Source organism: Xiphophorus couchianus, chromosome 6 (assembly GCF_001444195.1).
Source record: "Xiphophorus couchianus chromosome 6, X_couchianus-1.0, whole genome shotgun sequence".
In the NCBI taxonomy this organism is placed as follows: domain Eukaryota; kingdom Metazoa; phylum Chordata; class Actinopteri; order Cyprinodontiformes; family Poeciliidae; genus Xiphophorus; species Xiphophorus couchianus.
Genome location: NC_040233.1, coordinates 30057256 through 30077603, shown reverse-complemented (window position 1 = coordinate 30077603; position 20348 = coordinate 30057256). Strand labels below are relative to the sequence as shown.

At 42.5% G+C, this 20348-nt stretch overlaps 1 protein-coding gene across 8 annotated transcripts in view; it reads left to right on the top strand.

Moving 5' to 3' along the window:
• Positions 1-20348, top strand: part of sox5 (SRY-box transcription factor 5) — a 109654-nt gene that overhangs the window by 42893 nt on the left and 46413 nt on the right. For 7 of the 8 annotated variants that reach the window (XM_028020792.1, XM_028020791.1, XM_028020795.1 and 4 more), the window contains exons 4-5: positions 12212-12298; positions 19747-19919. In XM_028020792.1, the coding sequence (XP_027876593.1) occupies positions 12212-12298; positions 19747-19919 (260 nt within the window). The remainder of the gene's footprint in view (positions 1-12211; positions 12299-19746; positions 19920-20348) is intronic. The other variant, XM_028020793.1, reaches the window with a different exon arrangement.

Here is a 20348-nt window from a genome sequence, read left to right as displayed (position 1 = left end):
AACGCGTTTTCTCACTGTCGTTCTCAAGCTTCACAATGTAAAAACCTTGAGTGAGTAAAAATACCACAAATTCAGCGTTAAGTAAAAATTTATAACATGAGTTAATTATTTTTATTTTACACAGAAAAACAAAATCTAGTTATGTAATCTTAGCTCTTATTGCTATTTTCCATTAGACACAGACCTAAGCAAAAATATGGGATATTTGGTGATTTTCAGTGTCATTCTGCTCTTTATAGAGTAGCAAGCTAATATTAGCGGAGTAATTAGTCAAGCTATCTGCTCAGATAGTTAATCCTGCATGTCACCCACACTTCCCAACTCTTTTTTTTATATCTGGATTGTCTTAATAAAAGCAAATGGTGGTTCTAATTTAGTGAAATATTCCCATACAGGCATGTTTTTCTCTTTTCTTCTTCTTTTTTTGGAAGAAAAGTGTTTTATTCTAACCAGCAATGTGCAGCAGCACAGAGGAGGTGCGTGGCAAAAAAGAAACTCAAGTCACACTGGAAATTTCTTTGGCATCTTGTTAAGCAAGACTTTAAACCAAAGGAACAGTAAAAAATAAAAATAAAATGAAATAAAAAGCATGTTTGAAACCTTAATTTTTTAAATGTCTTGGAATGCCTTGATAGCAGCAACCAGCCCATTCCCCGGGGTGGCGTTCCTTTAGTTTCAAACCGTGACCGTCCATGTCTTTTGCAGCTGGAAAAATTTACAAACAGCTGTAATGAGAGAAAAGTATAATAGCGTTCTTTCAGCCAGTTTCCCAGTCGTTCATTTCACTCTGCCCCTTTCAGGGGAAAAACCTCTGATCCCCACAACATTTTCTCTGGCACCTACTTTAAACGGTAGGAACAGTTTGAGAAACTGTGTTTGAAACATTGATACTGGTCACCGGCCCATACCTAAACCAGACACTCTGCAAACAGCAGATCAGGGAGTCATTCACTCCCAGACAGTGGACAGGTTTGTGCGCGAAGCCAACACTGAAGTCGCTACATTACCAGTACTCCTGTATCAAATCTACTGAGACATATTTTACCCCAGTTAATTGCGAAACCCGCCTTCCTTGTCCAGTTTGTTGGTTTGTTCAATTCCGCTAACTCGGTTCATTCCAAGGCTATCATACTTTTCACTGTAGGCTACACTCTCTCGTGAGCCAAACGTTAGATCATTAGCCCACTCAAAGAGTCATGGGTGTCTCGTCAAAGGACAAATGGAGTGGGGAGGATGAAGTGTCCAATGAAGTCATGTATGCATAGGAAGAAGATAAGTGAGGAAAACTAACAACTCCCACCGTTTTGTGGTCTGTAAAAGCATCAACCCACAACACACACTTTTAGTTTAACGATAATCAGATGAAGGTTCTCGGGGAAACAATTTGATGCACAAAGAGGGATATTTTAGCAACTTCTTCATTGGGTGTTTGATGAAAAACTTCCATTTTTGTCAAGCAATCTGGAGCAGATTTGTTTCTTAGACCTGAGGCAAAAACAGAAAAGCATAATCAGTTAATATCAGAATAGGCAGGTCAGACCTGAAAAAAATACAGGATTAAGTATAAACCAGGAAGATGTGTCATCTCTAAAAATACTAAATTAAACTAAAACATGTTCCATGAAGTTTAGCATTCTTATCCCTTCATGCTGAATGTTTAGAGATTTTGAATCTCGTCCAAACTTCTTAGCTCTTCAGGAAATGGCAGCCATGACATTTCTGTTGCATTGTCAGGTGAAACAGGTCAACTTGCTGAAAATTCATCCGAAACTTCAAACTTAGATCTGGCCGAGTTTCTCGTTCATCTCTATGCTAACTGAGCCTCTAAGCATGTTTCTTGCATTCTGTTTTTCCTGTTGGTCTTTCTCTCTTCTGTTCAGTCAAATCAAAGCAAACATGCCAAGAAGAAAAAAAGAAAACACCAAGTTCTTTCCCTAAGTCTGATATTGTCATTTAATTTGTCTGAGTTCTCTTCCAATTTGTTAGCCACAGATGGCTAAATGATCTGAATGCGACCTAACCAGCAGCATCACCCGATATTGACGAGGCAGATCTCCACAACCAATCAAACTTTTTTTTTTTTTTCTGTTCGCCTAAAAGCGGTGAAATCTTTGCCAGCAAAACTTGGGAGTAGGAAAAGATTTACAAGAAGAGACATTGACATGAGTGAATAATTGGAGCACAGTGACTCGTAAGGCTCCAACCGTCCACAAACACAAACACACGGACGCGCGCACACATGCACGCACGTTAGTCAGAGGGGCATTCCAGCGCTCTTTGGGCCGTTGTTGCTATCAGTCTAATGGCTTTCACATGTCCCGTCCTCCTGTCTTTAAGGCAGCGCACGGGACAATGTCGGCTATTCTTAAGACTCTACGGCGCGCTCTGTCTCGGTCCGATCAATGGCGCAGATGGAACACGCATTCACACACACACACACACACACGCACTGAGAAGAAAAAGACGAAAAAAAAGAGACAGAGAGGGATATCAAGGCAGATAAACAGAGGGAGAAGTGTGTGCATGCGCGTCTGTTTGCGCTCGTCAACAGTGTTCGCGTTAACCGAAATAGGCGGGCCCCGCCTCCGCCGTCCAGCAAAGCAACGGCGAAAGCCAAGCCAACTGTCAATCAAACCGCAAAGACAGGGCCAAAACTATGATAGCATCAGAAATAACAGTCTTCACCCATCAGCTCCGCATGCGCACACACACGCACGCACGCCCCCACGCCGACAGGGGAGGTTAAAGTCACAGCTCAGCACAGTTTGAAAAGACTTCCAACATGCAAAGCAGCATTAGTGTGTCAGGAGTGCCTTGCTGTTCTGCCTGTCTCTCTGTCATTGCTTTGACAGGCAGACGGAAAATGTCATGACTCGAGAGTGAAAACATTGGGGTGTGTGTGTGTGTGTGTGTGTGTGTGTGTGTAGCGTGGTTAATGCGTGGGTCCATTCCCCGTCTCTACACAGTGGGGCCTAATACACAATGTGTTCTTTTGTTGTCACGTTAAAATGATGCAATAAAGCTGTGCAGTGACAAGGACGGCCCGAGGGCTGCCACAGTGACAGAACCATTCAGGGTGGGTGTGGGTGTGTGCACGCGCACGCCGGCGTGCGCCGAGCGGAGACAAGAGCGCTGAAGAGGGGTTATTGCCACGAGACAGATTGCAAGTGTCATTTTCCATTACAGCAGCCCGAGCCCACTGTGGACGACACACACACACACACACACACCCACACACCCCTACAAGCCCGTGTACACGCTTCGGTCGACTTTAACAGGATGCTTTTGACAGGGAGAGATGTGCGTGCATTAAAAACGCAGCGCTGGCCCTCGACTCGTTAACCCTCTCCTCGCCCTGACTTCGGTATGACAATTTTTCTTCTTTTTTTTTGTCTTCTTGGTGGCTTATCTGATCGGCTCTTCCACAGGTCGTTGATGTAAATCAAGTTTTTCCGTTAAGTGTAAGCATCGAGTGAAACGCAAATCTCATTTTGGTTTGCGAATAAGTAAATTATCCCACTCCCCTGCCCTCAAACCTAATTTGCAGGATTGACATGGATTGGTTAAAAGATACCATCATGATCCTGCGTTTGACCTCTTGCAGCGCTTTGCAAAGTCTTCCTACCTCTTGAATGTTTTCACATTTAATCACATGGACTACAAACTTCAGAGAATTGTAAGCAGCTTTTACGTGACACAAAGTAGGCCATAGTTGTAATGCGGAGGCAGATACTAGGGTTTTTAAAATTAAAAACATCGAAGTGCAACCAATTGATTTCAAAAGTTGCCTGATTAGTAAATCCAGTTGTTCTGTGAAGTCTTCAGAGGGTTTTTGTTAGGTTAAAGTAGTGAACAAAGAGCATGAAGATTGATGTACAAAGCAGACCAGTCAGAATAAAATTCTGCAGAATTTTACAGCAATATTAGGTCATAAAATCTAATATTTTGAACATCTAACAGAGCACCTATCAGCCCACCATCTAAACAGCTGAAACATGAAGTTCCTTTAAATAAAGACAAAACCATAATACCTGGCATTCGTCAAAATGTGCCATCTTCAAATGGTTTCTCAATTGGTGACTTGTCGGTTTTGTTGCTTTTTATTTTTGTGTTTTTATAATGTAAACCACTTTGGGCTGCCTTGTTGCTGAAATGTGCTGCACAAATTAACTTGATTGATTAATTGATTAAACATGGAAGCAAAATGAGACAGGCGCGAATGTTCCTTGGTAACTCTGGAGGAGCTGCAGTGATCCACAGTTCAAGTGGGACAGTTTGTGGACAGGAAAATGATTAGCCATATGCTATTCATGGAATAAATTAGACCTAAAGACATAAGTTTCAAACTTTCTTTAACAAAATCAAAACAAAAAAAACACTATCATTTACTTGTTAGAGCAGTTTTTTAAAAAAAAGAAACAATCCTCAATGAATTCATACATTTTCAAACACAGCATGACCCATTGTTGCATGGGAGTCTCTATTATCTATTCAAAAGTCTTCCAAGAGGCCGTGTTTGTTAACCGGGCAATTAGTGGGCCGTATTCAGTGGTTATCAGTACCACAGCTGACACTTCAGCCTGTAAAGTATGAGGCAGTAAAATGAAAATGGCTTCTGCTTTTGCTCCCATAACTTGTCCCTAATAAGGTGCTGTGGCAGCGGCTATCAAGGCCTGAGCAGAATTAGTCCACAGCGGATTCAAATGTCTCGATGCTATCAAACGCCATTTAATGATAATGGAGGTCATGGAGGCAATTGGGAAAATGGTGCGCTTGTGTGTGTGAAAGGAACATTTCTCTGTCTCCTGCGAAGGGAAAAAGAAAAAAGAAAGCATTAAGATAGCATCGGTAATTTTACCAGCCCAGCACAAAAATAAAACACGCAAAAGAAGGGAGAGAGAGAAAACAAACAACCGGAGTGAAACAACAGGGAAAGTTTTTCTGCGACTTTCTCAAATGTCGCTCCAGATTTTGCCCTTCATCGTTCTTTCACAATGTCGCGCCCTCTCCGCTGCTATTTCTGACTGCCAGTGTGTGGATCTGGCTCGCTGAGATTTCATGCCAGTGTAAAAATTGGCTGAGGGTTTGGTTCAAATCAAATTGGACATAAGCACCCACAACACCATCTGTTAGGGAAAAGGCAGCGGAGTGAAGGGCAGAGCTCCGCATTCACATAAATGGATTTTCAATTTATTAAATTGTTGACTGACACCCTTGTAAATTTTCGCTTTATGTGTTGCGGCCTATTCTTAGCGCGTCGGATTTCATAGAAGCTTGTTGCTATACATCCTTACAATCCCTAATATTAGGGTGGAAAAAAATATCCTGCTACATCTGTTGTTTTGTGATAGCTGAATGATTTTAAAAAAAAAAAATTTATGTGTATATATTTTTACACCACAGTCGCCTCGTATTAGCGTGATCGGGACGCGAGGGGGGTTGTTTTTTCCCCCTCTTTTTTTCTTAAATTAACAGAAATAAAACCTGCTTCCCAGACACACTTCAGGTGTTTTGGCAAGCGATTTTGTGTGTGAACGCTCGCAGTTTTCCGCTAACAGGTGTGCCGCCCCTAAATGTGTTTGGAGACGTTCTTCCAGGGGGACGACCATATGTCCCCTGTCGCGTCGCCCAAAAAGGTGAACAAATCTCACGAAGTTGCTGTCACGTCACGCTGTGTGAACCCGAGCTGATTTCTTTCAGCTTCTTCTTGGGTGCTTTATTAATAGCCGGAGCTGCTTCTGAACGAAGAAGTCACGCAGTGGACCTTCATCTTCCCGTCTCTTTCTTTGCCGTATTCAGGAAGCACCGCGAAGGGGTTAGAGAGCAAGGAGAGGGATCTTAATGTTTACGCCGAAGCCACTGTTGCCAAGCGCTGTTCTCCCCAACAACAAGCCAGTAATTGGTACTTTTAGCTGCTAACCTTGCGGAGGTGGTTTTGTAAGGGTGGGCTTGGACAAAAAGCTTTTTGATACATCTCCTCTCTATTTGTTTCTCCTCAAAACCACCAAAATGACTCCTCTTTTTTTTTTTTTTACATTATAAGTTATTTATTTTCTCTTACCAAAGACTGCCCATAATCTTGGCAGGGCTTGGATCAATTGGAGCGTCTTTAGAAGGAATCGATGAAAAATGTGTCCAGACACACATGGCCCAGCTCAACCAGACATGGATTGATCATCAAAATATCAACATCATCATTTCGTAATGGAGCGTGTTGGCGCCGCCGCCGCCACGACGAGAGGGAACAGCCAGACTGAGCAGCATCAACAGGCTGTAAATAAATGAGCATCTGATTTTTGGGAAAAAAATAAATAAATAAAAATCTTGTATTAAACATTCAATCATTCAGTCATTTTTGTCTGTGAGGTGTAAGCTGTTCTCTATCATTCAAACAGCAGCACGTCCTTTTTTGGATGAAGGAAGCAACGTTTTACACAACAAAACCACAAAATCCTACCGAATAGTTTTTGTCTTGTTTATACTGCAAAAATTTTAGTACACTTGAAATAAGACAAAACTAACTCGCAACTAACATTTTGGCAAAATATAGAAGCTGGATTTAAGTAAGTGATTTCTTAAAGTACAAGAAATTAATCTGCCAATGAAGCTGGTATTTTTTCATCAATACAAAGGAATTATTGACCTAAAATAAGTTCCTATATCTTGATGAAAAGTTAATTTTTGTCTTATTTCAATCTATACAAAGAATACTTGGTAAGATTTTGTACTTTTGCAGTGAAGAGTGCAGATAGTCCTTCAGTCCTTCATTCTTAATAACTAAATTTTTAAGAATTAATTTAGTTGTAATTTGTATAATGTATTAGTGCGCATTCAGGTGTGCTTCCCAGTACAGCGTTTCTCGTCCTGAAATTTTCCTTTTCGATTGTGTAACCCAGATTATTATGGGTGAGGTCTCACTGGTGCAGTCATGGTGTTTAAAAATAAGAAAAGTAAAATGTTCCTTTAGATTCATTCTGAAACTCTCTGTTTGAATTCTTTTAATGGTTTTGTTTCTGATCAGCGGTGAGCGTGTGTTCAATCAGATATTATCGCCCGTTCCTCCCTGCCTGCCGGCTCAATGCCTCACTGTTCGGGGTGGGCAGTCGTAGACAAACTCCACCCGTGCTCCTATAGCTGCTTATTCAACGCTGACCCTTACTGTGTTTGTGGAGGAGGAGAAGGATGAAAAAAGGTGGAGTCGCTGGAACCTCCCTCCGCCGCTGCCAAGGCTTAAGTCAATGTGGAGACTGTTTTCGGGGATCTCAAGCCGGGGCCCTTTCCTGTGGACCCTCCTCCTCCTCCACCATCCACCCTCTCCTCAGCCTGGCTGGGCCTGGCGCTGGCACAGAGGTCCCTTTGTTGTGCGCGCGAGAGCCCCAGCTTTCTGTCCGTCTTACTTTCCCCCCCACCCCACCTCCTCTTTTTTCCTCCTCTGTTCCCTCCCTTTTTTTTTTTCTCTAAAAGTCTTCACAAATATGAGATAATAGGAAAAATGGAGCTGGCATCTTGTGGGTGACTCAAGGCAAAACGTCTGACGGGGAAAAATAGAAAGCGAGAGAGAGAAAGCAAGAGAGGCGATATTGTTTGTGAGACGGACAGAGGTTGCGCCTCTCACCATGGATCCGAAACAGCCCGGATGGGGGTTGGGTGGGTGGGGGGTGGGGTGCCGTGACACACATATGTACGCGGTTTCCCTCTCTCGGCAGGTGGACGGGGTTGTTTTGGCTCAGCCGCAGGGCAGCAGCTTGACTCTGTTTGAGCCAATGAGCCAAAATAATAGCACTGGAGTCCAGAGTTATTGTCAGCATTTTTTTTTTCCCCCATTCTGCTTTTCCCAGAATCCTCCTCAGCCGAGCGAGATTCCAATCAGGACGTCTCCCATTGATAATTTTGTGTGGAAAATACAAAAAAACAACGAGAGACTAAATCAGATGTGCTGTAAAGTCAAAGAAATGGAGAAGGTGTTTAGAGATATGCTAAGAGAAGTCGGGGGGGTGGGGAATACATTTTGGGGAAAAATTTGAGCGAGACACGGAGACATCAGGAGAGGTGATATTTTATTCATCATAAGACTAATTAAGCAACTGGAACAAGATGACAAGAAACATACTTTTTTTAGACAGGATATAAATAGGAAGGGTGATCTTCGATAAGTTAGCTTAAACATGAGCGTGTTGGCATTACTGTTGTTCCGAGGTGAGAGGGTGTCCCATCTCCGCCCTCTGCTTAGAGCACCCCACCCCGCGAAATATGCAGCTCCCGCCCCAGCGTGGGCAACAAACTCCGCACACTTACCTCACCTCACCGCCAACATACACCCATCCCATACACACACACACACACACACACGCACGCCCACACACCCCAGCAGGCAGCATGCCACTCGCCAGAAGATGAGGGAGGAGTTTGTGAGTTTCATGGAAAGAGTTGTGCCGTTTTCATTTTATATTCAGACTCTGACAAATGAGTTGGCTGCTTTTTTTAATGCTGTTTATTTTTGTTTAAATTAAGTACAAAGAATTCGAGGTTAATAACTGTTTTTGTTTGTTTGTTTGCTTGTTTTTTAATCACTGGCGTCAAGTGTACAGAAATCTCTAAGAATGTCTGGAAAAAAGCTTTTCTCTCACCGTTTAGTAATCCATGACTTCCTGTTCCCCCTGTGGCACAAATATGACCTGGTGAAGCCAGGCTTCAAAATAAGGAAGACAAGAAAACGTGCTTTTCAACTTTAGAAAGTATGTTTTTTAATAATAAAAAAAACTTACAAATTACAAGACTTAAATTGCCCGTTTTTAAAAGTTTGATACTGATGGAGATAGATGGAAGGAGCTTGTCGTGAGAGAGGCACAGCAAGAAGTGACAACTTATGGGCACCTGGTCATTGTAGCATGCCAGAATATGACCATTTCTGTCCTACCATCACAAATGTATATTTGGAGTTTTGCCGCGTTGCGTCGTTCTGTAAACCTTTTTCTCTTTCAATAATCCTAGTAACCTGTCTAGAGTTCTTTGTAGAGTGCTTTGTAATTGAAAAAAATACATCATGTGATTGTGATTGAGTGTTCAGGCAGGGGAGTGATGCCCAAATTGACTTTTTTTTTTTTTTTACACATCTTTACGAGGGATCATGACAAATATATCTGCGGCTGGATGTTTTTTTAGCCTCAAATGTCCCCAACTCTAATGCAGGACAAAGTAGAAGAGATGTTTTCATTCTGCTCACTGAAATGGAAGATAAAAGTATTGAATCTGTGAATGTGGCAGAGGTGAAAAGGAGGCTTTCTGGAAGCCATGTGCGCCAGACGCGATGGCTATTGTTGTTGTCGGGGAGTCTGGAGTCGGCTAAGAAAGCACATTTGGAGGTTGACAGCATTCTAATGCGCCAAAAACAGCAGCGATGAGAAGCTAATAGCTGGGAGTCAGAGTGACATTTTCTAAGGTGACAGTTCCAACCTATTCAGAAGTTTGTATGTTGGTGTTTTTTAGTGCGGTTTGGGCAACAGTGGAGGTTCACCGCATCATTCAGCAGCTCACTAAAAGATTCAGCTCCTCTTTTCTTTTCTCCAGCCTCCCTCTCCAGCTCCCCCCAGCCCACTTCCTCCCTTTTTGCCGTCCGCCACACAATGAAAGAGCCTCTTGGCTTTTATTAATAGTTAAAGTGGCCCCGGCCTGTCACCGGGGACAATGGCTGCAGCCCTGTTAATAAATAAAAATAATAACTAGGAGATGGAGACGGAGAGCGAGGGAGACGGAGAGAGAACGGGCGACACTGCCATTTGTTGTTCCCGCTCACTTGTCAAAGCTCTTTGGCTTAAAAGCCTCTGTCATTGTTGAGGGAAAGAGGGATGGTGGAGGAGGGCGGGGGGAGACGGGATGGAGAGAAAGCAAGAAGGAGTGCAGGGGCTAATAGCACCTGTTGGGGTGATGCTAAGACAGCTGACATGGGGAGAGCTGCAGGAGTCTGCAGTGTGTTCTCTCACTGCTCCCTGTTTTAGACAAACATTCTCCTCCTGCTTCATACCTTCATCGCTCAGCCAAACAACACCCCCCCCTCTTACCCACCCAGCCCGAGGGACACGAGAAGCACCGGGGGAGGGAGGGGTGGTGGGGTGCGTCAGGGACTGAATCTCTGTCAACGCGGCAAACACAAGGACAGGCCAGGACAAGGACGAAGGCGAGATGAACAGGAAAAGTCAGAGGTGGCCTGGTTTGAACTTCAGTATTGATCTTTGACCGTGTGCGGGTGTGTGTGTGACTGTGTGTGTGTGTGTTTGGGAGTGTGCGACCACGGTAATCAGCAAGGCGTGAATGCACTTGTCTCAAAGCCAAAAGAAAGGGACAACACCGGACCCTCAGGGGAAGCTGGAGGCACATAACAGTGGAGGTACAATGTGTGTGTGCGTGAGTGTGTGTTTCTCTGCCAAGCCCGAACATCTTTAGTCCCTTATGTGTTGATTTGTGTGTGTGTGACTGAAGGAATTACTGAATCCTGAAAATCTTCCATTTTCCGCCATCCTCGTCTCTTGACGATACCTCCACGGCTTAAAGGGAACCATTAGGAATCCAGTTTTTGATTGGTAGTAAAATAAATAATGTTGTTTAATATGATGGATGGATGTGAAGAACAGCTGTTCAGCTCAACATGGATATAAACCTGGATTTTTGTTTTGGTTATAACATCGATGCCTTTACAAGGGCGATCCTTGGTCGAATAGTGTCTTGGGCGGGTCCTTCCTTCTGAGCCCCCTTTTACTCCCCTCAGCATTTTTTTTGTATGTGTTTGTGTCTTTAAAAATATGGGGGGGGAAAGGTTTTATAAAAATCTAACTGTAATTTAAATCAGTGCTTTTCAACATTTTAAGTCATAACTTTTTAATTCTTTGATTTTCAATCAATCAAGTTAAAATAATATATTGAAATGTTTTTCTCCAAGCTCATCTGATTAGTTGCCAGTCAAATTTATGAAGCTGGACTGCTTGTAGTGTAGAACAGTCATTAGTCTGATTGATGTTGTACTTCATGGTCCAACTTGACTTTTGAGTTTCTTTAAAAAAACATGAAAGCAGCCCAGTTCACCGCATCAAAACCCAGCTGACAGATGTTTGTATCGGCTGCATGAAAATATGCAGGTATAAACCATGCGCTTAAACTTTAGGACTGTGTGTGGTGACTTATGAATTTATTAGTGTTTGTATATGATGTGTGCAGCTCAATGCATCACTGATTCACAAGAATAGTGACAATTTGCTTACTGTGAGTTTAAGACGAGTTAACATTAGCAGCTGCTGTAAGCTGAAGCAAACCATCAGGTATTGGTTTAGATATTCCCATTAGATGATGAATACATGTGTGTCAGCGTGTAAACTGGGTGTTTCTGCTTTAGCTGCTGGGCATGGCTCTGTTAAAGTTTGGAATTATGTCATTTAAACGCTTAGAAGAAACTTCCAGGGTGTTGAAGTGTTCAATACAGTTTGTTTCTCTGTAAATGATTAGGAAGACTTCACACTAAAATGTTATTTCCACCACTGTGTGTAACTTTCTGATTTGGGTGCGTGCGTGTGTGTGCGGTCTATATGCACACACTCAGGACTGAGTCTCTCCATGCACATGCTCTCCTGTGTGACATTTCCACTCCTCCCGCTGTGCGTGTGTGTGTGTGTGTGTACATCTGGGCAGAATTGTGACCACAGTTAGAATCATAATTAGAGATTCTGCGTGTGTGCCCGTGCAGCGCTTTTTGTGTGTGTGTGAGAGAGAGAGAGACTGTGTGAAGTGTGTGTTGAAAACAAAGCGCTAGCTGATAATGTGTCCATTGTGGCGGGTGCATTAAGGCCCTCTTTGTCTCAGGGCCCACAGGGCTAATGATTCTCTAGCAGCAGGTGAGAGGGGAGAAAAAGCCTCTCTCTGTCTGTCTCTCTGTCCTCCACTCGTCTCTCTCTTCCTCTCTCGCTCGTTTCCCTTTCGCTCGCCTGTTTTTGTTTTTCAGATTTGCTCTCTTTTCGATTATCAGCTTCTCTCCTTCCACCTCTCTCCCTCTCCCTCTCTCTCCTGCTGATGCGGCCATTAGGCTGAGCCGCCGCTGCCTTTATTACAGCAAATGGACTTTAAATGAGCTTTATTGTCATGTTGGCCAGCCAACTGAATCCCTCTCTCTCTCCCTCTCCTCTGCAAACCCTCACCCCCCGACCTCCTCCCTTCCTCCCCTAAACAGAGGCCCCCAGCATTGAGAGGCTGTTGTCAAAGGACTGGAAGGATAAACTTTTGGCCATGGGCTCAGGGCACATCGGAGAAATTAAAGGTACGGCAAAAGGAAATAACAACGGCATAAAGCAACGCTTATGTAACGGTAATGACCACTGAATCCATACAAAGTGAAGTTCTGGACTTTGTGTTGCATTATCAGAAAAATAGATTTTTTTATTATTTTTTTGAAAATCCAGGATGAGCTCAGCTTTGTTTTATACAAATTAACCACAATGACTGGAATGAGTAAAAAGTCAAAACAGTGAGCAAGCACCCTGTTTACAGCATACATTTTTATGCTTCCAAAAATCACCCTTTTGTAACATTATAATTATCACAATCATTAACAATAATAGTAGTAGTAGTAGTAAAAGTGACGTGTTTTTTATTTTTCACATATTGACTCTCACCTACACACAGGCTGTCTTCTAAAGTGAGATGTCTGTGGGACTACATGTATGAATAAAATAGGATTATTTAAAGAGACAGTATTTTGTAAAATTGACTTTTTTGAGCTTTGCGTCATGTTATAATGCTACTTCATCATCAAAAACATGCCTGGAGTTTTGCCTCGAGGCTTTTATGCCTGTTTGAGAAATCACATCAACCGCCATGGGAGGCAGCTGTGCAAACACCTGGCCCCGCCTTCGAGGACAAAGCTCCATCTAACAGCGCAGCTCTCCCCCAGGATGCCCTCACTCAGCTCCTTTAGACTAGCCAGCAGCAATTAGCAAACACTTGGTGGAACTGCGTATCTGCTGAGCTCGTTATAGGAGCTACTTCTGAGTGAAACCCTTCTAAAAACATTGTTAAAGGGTTTATTAAGGAATGATGTAATGGAGCTTCAGAAAGAACAGGAGTTTTTAAAGAGACAGAGGAATTAAATTACAAGGTAAAATTTCTTTTAAGTCATATTTGATACACCATTTTTATAACAACTGGGGTTAATGTAGCTACTTTATTATGCTATAAAATGGCACTTTAGTAAAGATTCACATGAAGACAACAGAATATACTTTATCAATTTACTAGATTGGTTTTCATAGTTTTAAGACGGTGAAGGGTGACCCCAGTGAGATTTGTGCAAAAAGTATTTTACCTCTAATATTACTAAACACTCTAGTGCATATTGGGTGAGCAAATGTGTAACTGCTTAGTTTCTGTCTGCTGAGCTTAACTCATGACATATTAACAGCATTAAGATCATTTTCAGTGTTTTACAAGCGATTCTTAAATTTTACAAGTGCCTTTTATTTCATGCATAAATATCAGGCTGCAGCCGAAACACACAATAAACCCCGCTATTAGTAAGTCAGCTTAGATCCCCAAGGCTCTTATTTTGAAGTTTGTAAGAAGTTGCATCTGTTCATCTGCCGTTTTAACATTTTTGACAGAAAGGCTTTTCTTCTGAGGTTGATTTGTTTGTTTTGTGATGTGTCGCTGTGGCTGAGAAAGATTACGTTGTGTCAAAGCTACAAGCAGTAACTGTTTCTGGAAAATTTCATTCCCAGACATTTAATTCTTCCCCACAAAAATGTTGGTTTATTGTGCGCTGAAAAGCCATTTAAAGTCAAATTCAGTTACTGTGAAAGCATGTTTATGGAGGATTTGCTTGGAGACGCTGGTAACGGTAAAATCTACGGTTGATGAGCTTAGCATATGTTGAGGGTGTCAAAGTTGTACAAATGGAGCTGAGAAAGTTCTGTTTAACTTGCTTAAACTGTCATGTAGATGTTAGTTATTAAGTTAATTAACTTCTGAAACGCTGCGTTTTGAGTAGTGTTGTAACTGGATGTGACGTTATCGATCACTTTCAGCTTAGTGGAGTAATGGTAACCGTGGGAAACCCATTAGATTTGTTTCTCTTGGTAACCATTCAAACATCCCTACCATCTTGTGGATTTTGTATCGAAATGACTAAGCCGGACCAGCTGGCGCATTTTCAAAAAGAATAACCGTCACGTTCTGTTTATTGGCTCATCAGTCAATTACTTTCAGAGTGAGGGAGGCATTCAGGTTAAAGTTTCAAAAATATGTTAAGTAAAACCGCCCGCTTCCTCGGCTATATGTCATAAAGTTAACTACGTCCTTGTGGGTCCATCTTTTTTTCTGAAGTTCACCTCTACTTAATATCCAAGACGGATGGATGCAGGAATCAGAGACCGAAATGAGAAAAAGATGAGAGAAAGGTAAAGGAGAGCAGCTATTATTCCCTGTAACTTCGGGGCAAAGCCGTCGTTCTCCTCCAGTAATTGAACTTCATTAGGAAGCAAAGCAATATGTAATCAAAGAGGCTCACTGAGGGGCCTGGCCATCTAGAGGGGGCCTCCATTGATCAAACCCCCTCTTCCAGCTCCCTGTCGCGCTGACATTTCAGCGGAGGGGCTTCCCGCTTGGCGCGCCGCACACCAGCAGCTGGGGAGCAATATATGCATGCCTCTGTTTAAGTTCGTATCTGCTGGACCCACGACGAGTGTGTCTGCGTACTTACGTAATGTTGTGTGTGTGGAAAAGTGAAGATGTTTGCGCTGCTCTCTCACGTATGTGGGGGGGTTTTTTCTCCCCTAAATCAAATTCCACTGAAGAACTTTTTGCCGGGAACAAAGTGCTTCTGAGCCGCCGCCGCCTCCTGCTCCATAGGCGTTGGTAAAAGGCCCCATGCGGTTCACATCGCAAACTCTATGCACTCACCGTTACATGGAAGTGGAGAGACAGAATAAATGTTCACATAGAGGAGTATCATTAACATCAAGCGCGTCTCAGTAGATGGTGACGAGTGGAAAGAAAGATGTCTGTCCTGGCTTTGATTTACCTCACCTTCCTTCAAACTATTAGACTTTCAACATGTGCACTATGAATATCAGCTTGATGACAAGAAGCTGAGCGCACCCTGGTGTTCAGGTTGGCCAGGTTAAAAACAGACTCGTTAAATTCAAAGCTCACCGAAAATATGAACACTGCTGGTAGCAGAACTTATGTTCCATAAATTGAAACAAATGTGACATTAATTCAATACCCAACTAACTAATAAACAACAGTCAACTTAAAGATGAATGTTTAAGTTCTTCCTGCTGTATATTGTTAAATAAATGAATTTGATGATTAAGAAATCCATTATTCCAATTTTGATTAAAAACATCTCTCATTTCCAATAAAAGCAGTTTTATTTGTATATTATTGCATAAATGCCTGCACTATCACATGTTTAAAAATAGTTTTGAATGCTGGACCTATAATATATTAACCAGCCAACAATGACTTATTGTTATGATGGTCAAAACGGCTCCAAAACTATGAAGTATAGAATATATCTACTTATTGGTTGCTACAAACATTAAATTCTGTTAGCGAATTAATGACCTGACCACAATAAATACTTACAATATTGTCTATAAATAACTTATGAAGTTGTTGGTGACAAAACTCTTTGAATAAAGTTGCACCAATCAACCAGTTAGCGCCTGGAATCAACCAGTTTTCCCTTGATTTCATTATATATCACAACCAATAACTCCCAGCATTCTTTAAATCCAGATCATGTACTTTAATGCGCTTTTGAGTTAAATTAAAACCATGTAAATGTTGAGGGACATGTACTTGAATGCATGAATTTTGCCCTTTCCTGTTGGGAATTAAATTGGAATCAGTAAAAACCGGAATTGCGGCGTCAGACACTGAAGAAATTTGGAAACCTGAAAAGCCTCCACTCCTCTTCTCCATCCTGTCCTCCATGTCTTTCCTCCTTCACTTTCCTACCCGAGGCTCCGCCATCTATTGGCTGCGTCTCTTCGTTCTCATTCCCTCCCGTCTCACCCGCGAGGAGTTTTCAGCGCAGCCGGGGTCATTAATTAGCGGTAGGAGCGCGGTGACAAGTATTACATTGTTGGAAATTGGTTAATTATCCTGTACGTGAGGGAGGCTGCGAGTTTGTGTGTGTGTGCGGGAGCGAGAAAGGAGAAAGTTGGTCTTGGTTCTGATAATCACAGGATGGAGTAATCTGCCTAAGGAAGAATGTGTGTTAACCCGTGGAGGAAAGCAGTTATTGATCCGCCTGACTGCCTGCCTCAGAGCAGCGGAGGAAACAAGGCGATGCAGGCTGATTTATGGGGTCAGTAGAAGAGGAGCTAAAAGCAAGAGATCTGGTCTAGTTTGTCCTGAAAATATTCTTGTTTACTGATAAGTGATACTCAAAAGAGGGTCAGAGTGTGAAAAGTTTAGATTTTTTTCTCCCCACCAGAATCACTAGCTGCGTTTCTATTACAAACATGCACAAAACTTTGTCGATGTTCAGCTAATATCGAAAAAATTGAGGCATTTCCAGAGTGCTGTGGTGGCACAGGGGTTAAGCACAGCCCACATAAGGAGGCCTTAGTCTTTGACGCGGCCGTCACAGGTTCGATTCCCGGCCACATGTCTCACCTCTCTTTCTTTACCTGCTTTTTGGTCTTAGCACTTTCAAATAAAGGGCACTAGAGCCCAAAACAAACCTTTAACCTTTAAAGAAAAAAATTAAGGCCTTTCTGTTAATTAAACTCAAATGTGAATAAGTTTGTTCATGCGATAAGTCATTAAAAAACATGCCGCGTTGTCATACTCCTACCACGTCCTGTCGTCTTCTTTGTCTTTTCCACCAGTAGTAACATCCGCTTGATTAGTGTTATGGGAAAAAAGTGTTTCCATCGCAGCGAAACACGCTAATTCCAATACGGCAGAAAAAGCACCTCATCCTAGCGCAAAAAACGTTTCAGCGAAAAAGATGAGTCGGCGTGTTTCCGTAAAGCAAATTTAGTTTCATAATTCCAATTTGCACATTTTTAAGGTAAATGAAAACACACCTGCAGCTGAACAACCACCTCCTCCTGGCGCAAAAATTGTTTAATTAAAACGCTAGCTTCTTTTCTGCTTCTGTTAATTGAATTCCAATTTGCGCAGTTTTAAGCTCAATGGAAACGCAGCTAATAAAGCTTTTGGTTTTTTACTACATTTCAGAGTGTGTGTGTGTGTCTCACGTCTGTGTTGGAAGGTTGGTTAACCCCTACAAAAAAGCCTCCTTTGATCCATCGTTTCACCTTTGCGACCCCCCCCCCCCTCTTTCTGCCCTTTTCCTCCACACCCCTTCACCCCGCGTTTGAACAGCCTAACGTTTTTAACACAAGGCCCTTTCTTGTCTCGGTCAGCTTTAGCTCCACACACACACGCGAGCACGCCCACCCCCACCACCACACATGCACACACTCTCCTTCTCTGGCTCTACAAAGGTGGGTCTGTGAGTTAGGACAGCGGCGTGTTTATTTTTCCAGCGGCCAGCGCTCCCGACAGTTGCCTTTATTGTTCATTGTTGGCGGATGGATGGAGCGCGGGGGGGAGAAGGGGGAAGAAAAAGGGAGGAAGAGGAGGTGCGGGGTTTGCCGGTGGGCAGCGGAGGAGGAGGCGGCGGACAAATGGACGTCTTCCACCTTCTCTAGCGGTCAAAGGGCGGATCATCCATCCCTTACTCCTTTTCTTTTTTATCGTGTTGTCTTTTTCTTTCTTCCGCCGTCTTTCTGTTCCCTTTCTCTTCCTCATCTGGTTTGACTGGTGCAGGAATGCGGTCCTGTTAAAGGTAGCAGCCGAGGAACAATGAGGCATTGTGCTCTTCCACACGCACACACACACACACACACGCTAAAACAAAGGCATGTAGGCAAACATGAGTACATATGACCAGACAAGAACTCACACACTCGTGCTGATTGGGCCTCAGTGTGCCTCCCTATAACTACATCCTGTTGAATGATTTAGGCCTTGTGTGGAGGCCTGTGTACGTGTGTGTGTAATGGAGCTGCTATGTCAGGATCTAAGGAGTCAAAGGTCAGGCCATGCTAAATGTGAGAAGGAGGTTGGCTGACTGCAGAGTAAACACAGACCAGACACACTCTTTTGCTCAGTTCTCCCTCTCTTCTCTCTCCCTCTCTCCTAAGCTTAATCACACAGAAATACAGCTTGATAGCTGCGGCTCAGTCTCCAAATGTCCCCGTAATTCTGCGGAAAACCAAATACGTTTGCTTTTGGCTTCCAGTTTTTTAGTGAGAAATGTAAATTCCCCAAACCTGGCTGCGGATCGGTTTTTGTTTGTGAAACGTATGAATCTGGCTCTGATTTTTACATTTGCTTTTTTATTTTGTGCTTCTTTTTTTCTCCTGCTCCTGCTCCCCACCACATTTTGCCTGTTTACAAATATTTCCTCCGCCAGATTTATTTTTCCTTCTTTCAATAAGGCGGTAAAGCTGATGAAGATGATGATGATGGATGGGACTTGATTAATTGATGCCGGCCTTTTGCCTCCCAGGGAAACCGGTTAACATCTGGTTGTGCGACTCTGGAGCAGACCAATGCTCGTTATCAAAGCACATCTTCCACTGCCACGCTCCCCCCTGCTGTTCAAACCCCCAAACCAGCCATATATAAATCTAACCAACAAGCCACGGATGTTTTTACTGGGGTTTAATGCTTTTTGTTGGTTTTTTTTGTTTTTTTGTTGGTGTTTTAAGTCTAGAAACTAGGATTTTCTAAAGGCATTCATACCTTTTAAACTTTTCCCACAAACTCCTCTGTATTTTATTAGGATTTGATGTGAAAGAAAAACACACATTATTGTATAATTGGCAAAGGGAAGGAAAGCGATATGTGGCATTTCAACATATTTGGGGCGCAGCATTGATTTGTTACCGGGCCCCAAACGAAATCCCATCACGAAGGGGAACATTCCTGATCACAGATGTTCATTTTTAAACAATTTTGAATATATTTCCATTCATAATTCTGCACTACGTTGGCATCAATAAAGATAGGTGGATGTTTGAGGTTACATTGTGTCAGAATGCAAAGACGTTTACAAGGTTGCAAACAATCATTTTAGTAAACAACAGTTTTATCAATCATTCTGATGATTCATTTTTTTAAAAATCTGCACCTTATATTTCATTTTATTGCCTAAGATGCACTGGTAGCATTCCTTTAGTGAATGTTGACCATTTATAGCAAAAGATGCATCTGCTTGACTCAATATCAGTACAGCTGATCTAATGATTATTTTTTTGGATTAACAAATAAATAATTGGATAAAAAAAAAAGATGTACAGTTTTGATCTAATTACTGCTCTGAGTGTTTTCTTTCAGCGGGTAGTCATTTTTTTTTGAGTCTGTATCCAATAGTTAGCGATTAATCAATTACTAAATTAGTTGATGATTATTTCAATCGATTCATCACGATTAATCCAATCAATCTCTTCAGCCCTGCAAGGTATCAATACTTTTGCAAATCCCTCACGCCTCCACTGAACGAAGGACTTTCTAACCACACAAAGGCAAATTGTTGGTTTAATTTATATTCTACGTTTGAGCAGGGGGAAAAAAAGTTTCTTAGCGAAACCTTAGCCGAGTCTTGTACTCTTCTTCAAAGTGCTAACATTTCACCTTTGACCCATCTCCCCCCCTCCTCCTTTTTTTTTTTTTGCCCTTTAGGTACCCCAGACAGCCTGGCGGAGAAAGAGCGCCAACTCATGGGCATGATTGGCCAGTTGAGCAGCCTGAGGGAGCAGCTTCTGGCGGCGCACGAGGAGCAGAAGAAGCTGGCCGCCTCACAAATGGAGAAGCAGAGGCAGCAGATGGAGCTGGCCAAGCAGCAGCAGGACCAGGTAGAGGAGCCCGCTGCATGTGAAGGGCCTCATTTGGAAAAGCTCTGCAGCTGAAAACTGCATCCTAATTAGTCAGTCGCTCTAATTCTGCGCAAACAAGAATCATAAAAGCGCCGAGTTTACCTTTAAACGAGGTAAACCTTGGCCAAAATTCACCTTGTACTCTGTGCAAATTTGCTAAGCTGAAACGCTAAAAAGTGGGCAAAGCCGCAACAGCGTGCAGATATTTGCATTCAGTCAAATGCATTTATTTATGCAGACACATAAAGAAAATAAATAGACCTTGGAAATACTGGAAACAGCGCACATTTATTTAACATGTGTCCAAAGTTTTATTTTACTGTCTTGAACAAACTGTTCCTGCGCAGTCATGAAAATTCTAGGAAAGTCTGCAATTAGATTTTTTTTTTTTCATTACCCAAGTCAGCA